The 10849-nt window shown below is 37.2% G+C and overlaps 1 protein-coding gene across 2 annotated transcripts in view; it reads right to left on the bottom strand.

Moving 5' to 3' along the window:
* Nucleotides 1-640: 640 nt before the first annotated feature.
* Nucleotides 641-10849, bottom strand: part of EFEMP1 (EGF containing fibulin extracellular matrix protein 1) — a 49572-nt gene continuing 39363 nt past the window's right edge. For both annotated transcript variants that reach the window (XM_056357641.1, XM_056357642.1), the window contains exons 6-11: nucleotides 9812-9931; nucleotides 7346-7465; nucleotides 5788-5907; nucleotides 4216-4339; nucleotides 3898-4093; nucleotides 641-1906 (exon numbers count right to left, since the gene is read on the bottom strand). In XM_056357641.1, the coding sequence (XP_056213616.1) occupies nucleotides 1748-1906; nucleotides 3898-4093; nucleotides 4216-4339; nucleotides 5788-5907; nucleotides 7346-7465; nucleotides 9812-9931 (839 nt within the window). In that variant the 3' untranslated portion in view covers nucleotides 641-1747. The remainder of the gene's footprint in view (nucleotides 1907-3897; nucleotides 4094-4215; nucleotides 4340-5787; nucleotides 5908-7345; nucleotides 7466-9811; nucleotides 9932-10849) is intronic.

The following is a 10849-nucleotide window of genomic DNA, read 5'->3' as shown; positions in this document are numbered from 1 at the left end:
TTTGTTTAAAGCCACAAATGACTGCCTGAAGGAATGATCATTGGATAATAGGGTCTTGCTCTGCAATTTGTCTGAGCGTGGGGGATGTGTCACCCTAAACCAGAGCAGTTGTGGCCTGTTCTAAGTTTTATATTCTGGAGTGAGTTTTTGCTTTCTTGCTGTGCAGGACTTCTGGATGCCAAGTCCTCCAGCAATGCTTATTGCCTCTCTGGGCACATCCTCTGAAAGCAATCACTGAGGGTGACTGTAAATACGAATCAGTGGGTCTGCATCACAAGGGGTTTTTTTTGTATCATCTATGCACTATTCACAAATATGCAAATATTTTCTACAGAAAATGAATTTTAAGTAGAAAAGAGGCTCCTTCCTGTAAATGAGCAACTAACTAGCATTATATGTATGTTGGTGTATTTTTTCTTCTTTTAATGACGGTAAACCTGCAACTCAGTAGGTAGTATGTTTGTCCCTCTACAAAGGAATTGTGGTTTTAGTCTTCCATGAACTAATACCATATGGACAGATATCTGGTTCATTCTGACTGCAGAACTTGACGGGGCTTTGCTGACTCCCACAGTAGCTGACAATTCAGCCCTCTAATGCGGCCTCAATAATAAACTACCTTAAAAAAGACTAAATACAATACGGTAAGTGATCTTTATTAAAAATTTTGTACATCAAAAGATTAACTACTATGTTTTAATCAAGAAAGATTTTACATATTACAAAAGATGTTATTAGTTCTTGAATTAGAAATAAATTTTATGAACACTGTACATGATAAATCTGAGTTGTAAGAGCAGGAATAGGACCGAGTGCCTGAAAATGATATAACTTATTATTGCAAATGCACTCAATTATTAGTATACAACATAATATTTCTGGAAAAATAGCATGTTAACTTCTGTCTGAAAATGCTGTATTCCTTTAACCAGTAACTACCAACAGTGCTCTGTCTGGAAACGCTGTATCCCTCTAACCAGTAACTACCAACAGTGTTTTCAGGAGAAAGCATGGACACATGTGCCCTGCGTGCTGATTTTCCATTTGGAGTTTCTTTCCCTGTCGGAGAAATTTTCTTCCTATGGTCTATTTTTCTTGGAGAGAGCAGAATGTTATTCTGTGGTATGGTTAACGCAATCTGCATATAAAAACCCAATGCAAAATGTTTCTCACAATGTAACTTTGCCTCCAACCCAGATTACAAAAACCAACTGTGATAGCACATAAATGTCTACAGAAATAGATTTTTATTGACCATTATCTTTTGTTACAAAATAGTTAAAAAGAAATATATTTTAGCTTATCAGATAACCATTACTTTGTGTATCACTCGTACTACATTTTTTTTTTTCTTTTAGAGATTGTCAGTGTAGCTGCATTAGCATTTGAAATAAAAAGAACACCTCATAATTGAATGACCTTATTTGGCTAGGAAGGATGTGTGAAGTTTTACAGGATAGTATGAACGTACAGTTTTCACACAAAAGTGTAGTATGTATCTAGTCCAAGAAAGGTAATAAAAAAGATTTAAATCTTTATACAGAAAGTGACAATGCCCATGTTATACTATGGAACACATCTACTAATTTTGAATTACAGGTGTAATGTGTGGATTAAAGATATCAACTTACTAAACAAATCTTAAAAAAAAAAAAAGAGCAGAATCTATAAATAAAATAGTAAGTGCTTTCTTTAAGATAATATTCTTTGGCTGCTTTAAGTGCCAGTGAAGGGTTATTGAAAACCACTAAAATGCATAAGGTCCCACTATTATTGTTAATCTTAACACCGAGCTTGTACGATAATTCAAACTGTTGACTGTTAGCATCTCCAGGTCCACAATGTGTTCTCTTGGTCCTGATAGTGATTTCACCAGTACAAGCATTGCACTTACGGCGCTTGTTTGCTGGAAGAACAACAGAAAAAAAAAAGTTTAATTCTGTCGAATCTAAAACGATTTCCTAGTTACTAGCATGAAGAGAGTGCCTGTGTCTTACTACACAGTAAAAATGCTTTGTCTCAGCACAGAGATATATAATGCAAGTATTCTTTTAACATTTTTAAATGGCCATGACTAATCTCACACCTGGCTTTGCTGCAGGGAACACTTTACCTGACTAGGGCTCAGAGGAATAAACTGCACAGCAAAATCTGTTTCTGGTTATGCTGCCTCTTCTAAAGGACATGAAAAGTGGTAATCTATCCCAGGATGGTCTTTGTTTTTATCCCCATCTATCAGCTTTTAAAATATATGGAGAATAAGTAAAACAAGAGAGATCTAATATCTTTAACAGTGATGTAGCTTGTTCAGTGGAGGGAAACTCTATCTCATGGTTTGTAGTCCAGAGGAAGTCGTGCTCCCCTTATAAACACTGGGAATTTTTGCAACTGGTATGCCTATTGCCATCCCCATATTGTACTGCTCTGAAGCTCTTTTCTCAGTCTGGGATCGTGCTGCTGGGGAACATTGACAGGCCTTGTCTGTGGCATGCTGCTAGTCCATTAAACAGTTTTGTAATATACTGATGATAATAAAAGGGTAAACTCCATCTCTCCCTTTACCTACTACAAATATTTTCTCACCATGTCAAATAAGGGCATACAGATGAATCCAATCCATCTGCTGTATCTGAAACTCAGCTCAGAGTTTTACTAAAACAATGGGAATAACTTTTAAGTAAGCCTTTGTTTACCACAGTCCCTTAGCAGGAATAAACACACGCTTCCTTATTTAAGGCTTGCGATTTCTTGTTGGGTGGCAACAGAAGATTGGAATTGTTAGTCTAAAGAAAGTCAGTCTGAAGGAAGGCTAGGTTGGGGTTTAACCCAAACTAGAGCTGGAGTGATCTTTTTTTTTAAGCAAATAACTGCTTGTATTTTTGGGGTAGGTATGGGGTTTTGATCTGTATTAAATCCAGAGAAAAGCACTGGATTATAAATTATACCAGAACAAGTGAGATACACAGATGAGTAGTTCCTTGTTCCCATCTTGGGGAAATGTGATTTACATAGGCAATGCCGTATCTTGGTACACTTTGTGGATGTACTATCAAAACTTCTGAATGTTCAGATTTGAAGAAAAATAAACAAAAGTGAAACCCTTCCAATTAATGTAGTTCTGATTGAAGCTTTTTGTGCTGATTGTTTTACTGAGTGCCAAGCCACATATGAAGCAAACAGGATTTCCCAGGAATTTGTAAATATTACAAGTGTCCAAGAAAATCAGATTTCTTCCAAAAAAATCTTAAAAAGCAGATGTTATAGACACTTTCACTCATGTGTATCTACTTGAATGCGTTATACCAACAGGAAATACTGCTATTGTAAGTAATTTAAACTTTTGTGGTTTTCTGGATTAGTTGCAGCAACATGGGGAAACAGAGGTTTAAGCATGTCTCAACACAAAACCTTTGTAAGTTGGCCTGAACTTAGCGCTCTAGAAATCAGTGCCCCATCTCAAGCTACTATTGATTTCTTTACTTTTTTTATAAAAATGAGAAATGTGATTAAAGTAATTGTAAAACTTTCTTTTAATCCTCCCCTAAATACAGGTATGTGGTGTGTTAGTACAGAGTGAAAAGCACAGAGATATCTCATTTGAATCCAACATGGGTGTCCCAGGATTGCTAAATGTTCGTGATCACTACTAGTGTTAATTTGAAAGAAATATTTGGCTCTCAGTTCAGAGGTTTCAGGTACAAAATAAAAGGCTTTTCAATATTAGGAAACTAAGCACATTTAATAAGGAAGCATCAAAAAGCTGATAAACCTTGGGATGCTGTGATAATCTTACAGGGGATGTTTGATGGGTTTGTCAAAATGGCAAGATGCTATAACACTTAGTAGCACTGGTGGTTTTTATAGCCCGCTCAGGGTCCAACTCCCACTGATACTTACTCTCAGGTAAAATTCTCCATTTTCGTTTCCAGACTTGATCCGGAATGTGTTAATAGTATTAGGGTAAATAGTGGTTGCCTGAATCTGGAAGATATCGGAGGGTACTGTTCTGTCAGAACGGATGCTCATGTATTTGTACACAACAGAGTAAGGCAGCTCTCGGCAAATGGCATTTGATACAGGGCAGACACAGCGGCTGAAAAACAAAAAAGGATGAAACTGTGATAGCTGCAAACAAATGGTACTTGCTTTCTGTTGTATTTGGTCATATTGCCTGTTGAGGAGGATCCCGAAAAATGAAAGACATCTTTCTCTTACTTCTCAGATGTAAGGACGTAGGGCTCTTGACAAGGATTTCTTGGGTAACAACGAAATCCTCCATGGTAATTCCAGCAAATTTCATCCTCTCTGCATTCATTCGTAGTCTCGCATTCATTTATATCTAGGAGGAAGGAAAAGGGGCTGTGTCAAAGCAGATGGAAATGGGTTTGCTGAAAACCCACAATGTCTTCAAAATAACAACAAAAGGTACCTGCTTGTCATCTTTACCCTGCTTTTCTAGGGCCTGGCTATAAAGGATTTCTCTATGCAGACATGTTTATTGAGTGTTAATTAAGCCTGAAGATTTTTTAGTTGGCTGAAGATGCACGTTAAACAAATGTAATGAAACTGTAGAAATACTTTGGCAAACAATGATGTTATAGCAGCAGATATCTTGTAGACAGAGAAAGGTTTGAAGGAAGAATTGTGATTTCCTGCCTTCTGCTGGTTCTCATCTTTAGTTAGATGATGAAACACTAGCAATTAAAGTGCTTAGTTAATGGCTACATTTTAACTAAAATAGCCTTGAAAGGAATAATGAAAACTTAAATTATTGTGTAAAGCAGAGCTGCTTCTTTTGCTTGGGAAAATAACCCTGAATAGAGGTGGGGACTGTCAGACTTGCACTACATTAATGCTCTATTATCCTGAGTGTCAGAACCCCACTAGTGTCTACATATATGGTATCCTGAAATTAACAGTGTCATAGAAAGGGTTTACTTAAATGTAATCTCTCGGAAGGCACAAACAGATTTTTAGATGGTCAAACTACCCAGTCCACAATATTAAGTATCAACTGTGGTTCTTAGGAAGGGATAGAAATTATTCTGGATTTTTATAAAAAGCTATTAATAAAAAATGAGTTATTTCCTCATCCCTTCTGTCAATAATTAGCACACCTATTTATGTCTAAAAATAATGACTGTTAAATTGGGTTCTGGATCACAGAAGCAATAATTCTTGCACTTAATATGTTGTTCTGCAATATTCTCTAATAAGATGCAGAGATATTTAACACCAGTGAGGAAAACCTACAAACTTCAAAATTTTGTCATTCAGTGGCACCTGACCAGAACATTTCTTTTTCTAAACACAAATTATCTAAGCTGCACAAGTCTTGCTTTTTTCCCCTCTCCTGTTATCAGAAGAGCTGTATCTTTAATTTCTACTGTGGCTGGATTTAGGAAAAAATGAAACATGATATAAAGCTGTGTTTAGTGTCTGAAAAAACAAACAAACAAACCACAAAAAAGGCCTGATTTTTTTCCGAGATATTTATCTCTGAAACTTAGACTTGCTACCTAGACATCCAAGACAAGTTTTATCTAAGGGTTTCAACAACTGAAATTTTCCTAGTAATCTCAAGGACTTAAGAGTTTGAGCTGAAGGAATCAAATAAGAATTAATATAAGATAGACAATTAATCATCAAATGCTTTATCAACCTATCTTTTGCTAACATAATGATAATTCTGTCCTGACAAATATTTAGATAGCAAGCATTCTTAGTCTTGCCTGAAATGGTGTGATTAATAATACAGTATTGAGACTGCTAAGATGAGACACTTACCTTGACATGTTCTGCCTCCTACTACCTGGTATCCCTCAGGACAGACACATGAGAATTTTCCTGGTTCATTGACACACTGATATTGACATATATAACTTGAGGTTCTGCACTCATCAGTGTCTGCAGAGAGCAAGCGATATTAAAGTTCTTGGGTTTTTTTAACATCTACCTTGTTACAGAACTAAATATAATAGCTAAATGCTGGTTCTAACAGGAAAAAAAGAATGAATTCTGTCTAAAAAGAGTAAGTTATCAAAAACCTGAAATATACCGCTTAATGCCTCAAAGTTGCAAACAGAAGGGCTAGTTCTACCTGTGTTTTATTGATAACCTTCCAAATGAGAATCTTGGAACTGAGGAAGCAGAAGCTAAACTAGACTTCAGAACATATTTGGGAAAATAATTCTTGAAAGAATTTATACTTCTAGTATTCCAAAATGTGAGTACTTTCACAACAGACACAGATGTGAGGTTAGTTCATAAGGCAACAACATTGCCTTTGTACTTGTGCCCTATGCTAATGGAGTAGCTCTTTGGGAAAGAGAGGAAGGCCACTTTCTTATCTTCAAATAATATTCAGTGTATACCATTCTCCTTTGCTTTTTTTATCCTTGTGTAACCCTCCGTCCCTTGCTAGAGAAGTGTAGGGTGAAACAGATTTTAACAGTATATGTCTTTAACAGGAAATTAAATTAAACCCATCAAAACTAGGGAATGGTTTGGAAAAAAGCATAACTCCCTCCTACTACCTCTGAGGTTTGAGCCCAGTTCTTGATTTTATGTCAGGGATGTCCTTGGAGGCTGCATACTTGCTGCTCCCTGTTCTGTTCACTTGCAAGTAGAAATAGCTTAAGAAGCTTGGAAAGGGAGCATCTGTAATAGGTCTGCTGGCTTGTTTAGGAGGGCAGTGGTAAACCAAAACGACCTCTTTGGCTCGAAAAGACTGGTAGAAAGGATATGGGCTTTAAGGGTGAGATCATCATGTATCCAAAAGGAGATTAGAGGACCCCTGTGGAGGCTCTGGCAGAGGAAATAGTGTTGATTGTATAATCGTCAGGAGACACGCTGTTTGTATACACAGGCTTGAAAACACCTCAAAAGCACAATTGTCACTTCCTTAAAATAAAAAATTTGAGGTTTTATTTTCAGAGGAACCTAACAACACACAAAATTACACTTGTTTTTGGTTTGCATTCCTTTCAGATTCATTTAATGGTCATCAGCATTAGACCACACACAATTCAAGTGAGTTTGTGAAACAAGTATTCAGAAGCCTTATTCTTCCCAGCTGTGATCTGAAATGTAATGTCTGTCCTGTTTTGCACTTACTATTAGAGATACCCATATCTGAGTGTACCTGAATGCAGCCACTAAGGTGTGCATAGCAACCACATTTGCAAAAATCAAACAATAAATTTCTTAAGGGTTTTGGCTACAAACTGCACCCACAGGGTGGCTCCACTTGAATTCTATCCCTTAGCTCAAAGAAAGACTTCTGAGAAAATAATTTAAAAAAAATAATAAAATGCTCTTCCAAGACAAAAGAAAAATTGCTTACCTTCACAGTTAATTCTGTCACTGCTTAACTCAAATCCTGGATTACACTGACAGATGAAAGAACCCAGTATATTGTAACACTGTTGTGCACATGGGTTATTGGCATCACATTCATTTATGTCTGAAAGGAAAAATTACAGATCTTTATCTTGTGTAGCTGATAATTAGGCTGATTAAAGGGATTAGTCCTCAGTCTGGGTCTATTGCTTAGCAGAAGCTCAGTTGACTGTATCAATACAGATCTGCAGTCACTGGAACAATGTCAGATCTATGCTTTACATTCCATGTAGAAAAAGAGTGTTTTTCCAGGAATGAGAGTTATTCTAATGTGTGATGAATTCTTCCAAAAATGTTTAGTGTGGCTATTAAACTCCACATTCCAGTGTCTCTTTTTCAGGTATGAAATGCCAAGTCTCTATAAATAATTGATATAAGGAACATATACTGATAAGGCCTCTCAGCATGCCATGGTTAAGATTTGAGCTATTTATTACTCTAAAATTTGTTCTTTTAAATTCCATTACAATTATAACATAAGCCTTTGAGGCCAGTAGAGTTTTGCAATGCTGTAAGGCCTAGACCATATTGGGGGAAGGTATGTTTCTGTGCTAGACTTTTTCCATGATGTGTCCATCCTAAGAACATATGTGAGAACACTATGGTATGAGAAAAGCAATTTTTAATAGGAAGTTTATATAACTGTAATCATCTCTGGAATCTGTAACACTTGTTTTTCATAGGCTGTTGACTAACTGCTGCTCCTCTGTAATTTTCTCTGCAGATTTTAGTGTATTTTCCCTTGTATTACTTCCCTGCATGATTTTAATTCATATTTGTGTTTATCAGATATAACCATTAGTAGAGAGCTGTGTCTGGAAAAAGATAGAGTTCATGGCTTTTGCAAATGCTGATATGTCAGCAACAGTCAGTCATTTATAGATACACCTAAAAACTGACAAAGACGACTAAGATCAGGCATTCACAAAAACTAAACCAATGAGAAGGATATTAATTCTCTATATGATGAACCTCCTAGTCTTGAAAATGAGTGGTAATAGAGGAAAACCGATTACAGCATAGTTTTATTTTTTCTTCCTCTCTTTAGTTAATTTCTGGCAAGAGTGCAAAGAATGTACATCATGACAATGCTACCAGAAGGAAAAAAAAAAGCTAGGCAAAGCCACAATTCTGTTTGTTTTTCTTCCAAGAAATATTGACCCACTTTCAATATATGCAAAAGCTGTAACACAAGTGCAATTGGTGCAGCTGTCAAGTACCTCTTCTGCCAGATGACTGTTGCAGATGTGAAAGTCTGTCTTGATGCAGCAACCATTCATGTACAAATTTTCTTCTTAAGATTTACTTCACCTTTCCTTGTATGAGTATGCTTTACTAGGCTGGGAGGCCAGCAGGTTAGAGAAGGGGTGTTTTGGTGAAGCACCTAACACATGCGCAGCTGTCATGGATTTGTGAGTGTAACTGAAAGAATACACCTTGCATTTGAGCCATGGAAAGGGTCAAATAAGTAACAACTTGTCACATGATTACGTTGTATCCACGTGCAACTCTTTTTATACTATCATTTGGTGAAGAACAAAATTCCTCTGGCTTCTGTGCTATGCAGTGTGCCAGGGCACTTGGTAATACATGGCAACACTTGGAAGTAATGGTAGAAGTTGGAAAACCCAGACTGGTTTTTTATATAAAAATATGTATATAGTATAGATTTTATATATATAAAAATTATAGCCATAAAGGAATTCTGACCATCTCCATCACCAACCTGTTGATTTTTTTTAATGGCCATTCTCTCTGTACTTCAGCAGACAGTTACTTTTTATTATTAGTCTAATTCTTCTAGAACAGAACTTAGTTTCAATCTTAACAGAAGTCTTAGTTTATTGCAAGGCTTCCCTTAGTGTTTGCCTTCTAAAGGGCCACTGTCCTTAGTGACACACATTTTCATTTTTAACATTATTTTCCAGATAGTCTAATGTGACATACATGCTTGCTTTCCTCCCCACGTTTATCACGTGCTGAGGATAATCACTTAACTGCAGAGGTACAGTATTGCTTCTCCTGGTTTCCAGTCCCACCCTTTGTTAGATGAACTGGCAATAATATCATGAAAGCCAATGACAATGCAAAGCAATCCAGAAGTGAAAGAATAATTAAATCTAAGATTAAATAATTAATATAAACTTCCAGGGTTCCAGTTGCCAAACTAGATGCTCCTCAGAAACCTGCTATGCAAACAAAGTAAGAGGCTTTCGATAAGGCTCCAATTTTCTTTCTAATCCTTCTGTACTACTTGGATCACTTGCAGTAGTGCCTGTCAATACAGCAACTGATATGTCTTACTCTTTGGTATTTTTTTAAGGGATGAAGATACTTAAATTTTAACTGTGGCAAGTCATCTGTCAGTATTTGTGAACTCATGTGTAAGTACATGCAGAGAAGTTCTTACCTACACAGGTGTGGTTGTTGGATGCTAACTGGAAACCAGCATTACACTGGCAATAATAGGAACCAGGAGTGTTCACGCATCGATGGTGGCAATATGGAGGCAGGGTGCATTCGTCAATATCTGAGTAATCAAAAAAGAGAAATTAATTCAAATGGAGTTATGGTAGTTCACTGTTGATGTCTTGTATCTGAAGAGACTGTAGAGTTTATTGCTCTTCCTGAAAAGATGGGAAAAAAGCTTATGTGAGCTAGGTACTGCTTCCATGGATATTAACAGGAATGGTACTTTACTTTTTCTTCCAGTAACTTTTGTAAATATCAGTTTTATGCTGATTGTCTTCCAGCCACTGAGATCAATTTGCATTCTAACTCTATTTTTATATTCAGCTCCACAATACTGCTTAGTCTTGTTTATTTTAAATAGGTAAAACTCCAGAGCTTTTTGTTCTGCTTTTCAACCAAGATTTCTCATGATCAGACATAATGCTGACCAATACAGTGAATGTGGCTTGTAGGTCTCGTTTTTCCAAAACCTTGCATCCAGCACTCCTAGCATGTGCTAAATCTTTTCAGCTCCATTAGGAAGAGTCCACATTTTCTGTGCAAGTACAGGGGAATGGCGAGGATAGAAGATTAATGGGCCTGAAAAGGAAACAGGTTACGCTTCCACAGGGATTCCCCAGAAACAGGCTTGCCTCCCCAGGGGGCTGCTGTTGCTCCGTTGCCCCTCCGTGCCTCTCCTGCATACCTTTCCATACAGCAGCACTAGCCCCTTGTGCCTGACCGAGGAAGGTGAGCAGACTGGCTGCAGTTGGTGCTATCTCAGGCAGTATTAACTGTCCACAGGCTCTCCTTGCAGATTAGCCCTAGTTTTGAGGTGGAGCAGGCTGCTTTTCCAAGTTTCAGCATTCCTAATGTGCATTGGAGCTGGGTTTTCACCTGCAAACCATACAACATGTGCAACAGCCCATTCTTGTACCTGTCTGCATGTACTTGCATTCTTGAGGAGATGCTGCCTCTGTTTTTGTCTGAAAAACTC

Source organism: Falco biarmicus, chromosome 12, assembly GCF_023638135.1.
Source record: "Falco biarmicus isolate bFalBia1 chromosome 12, bFalBia1.pri, whole genome shotgun sequence".
Taxonomy (NCBI): domain Eukaryota; kingdom Metazoa; phylum Chordata; class Aves; order Falconiformes; family Falconidae; genus Falco; species Falco biarmicus.
Note: the sequence above shows the minus strand (reverse complement) of the source record. Positions and strands in the feature narration are given on the sequence as shown.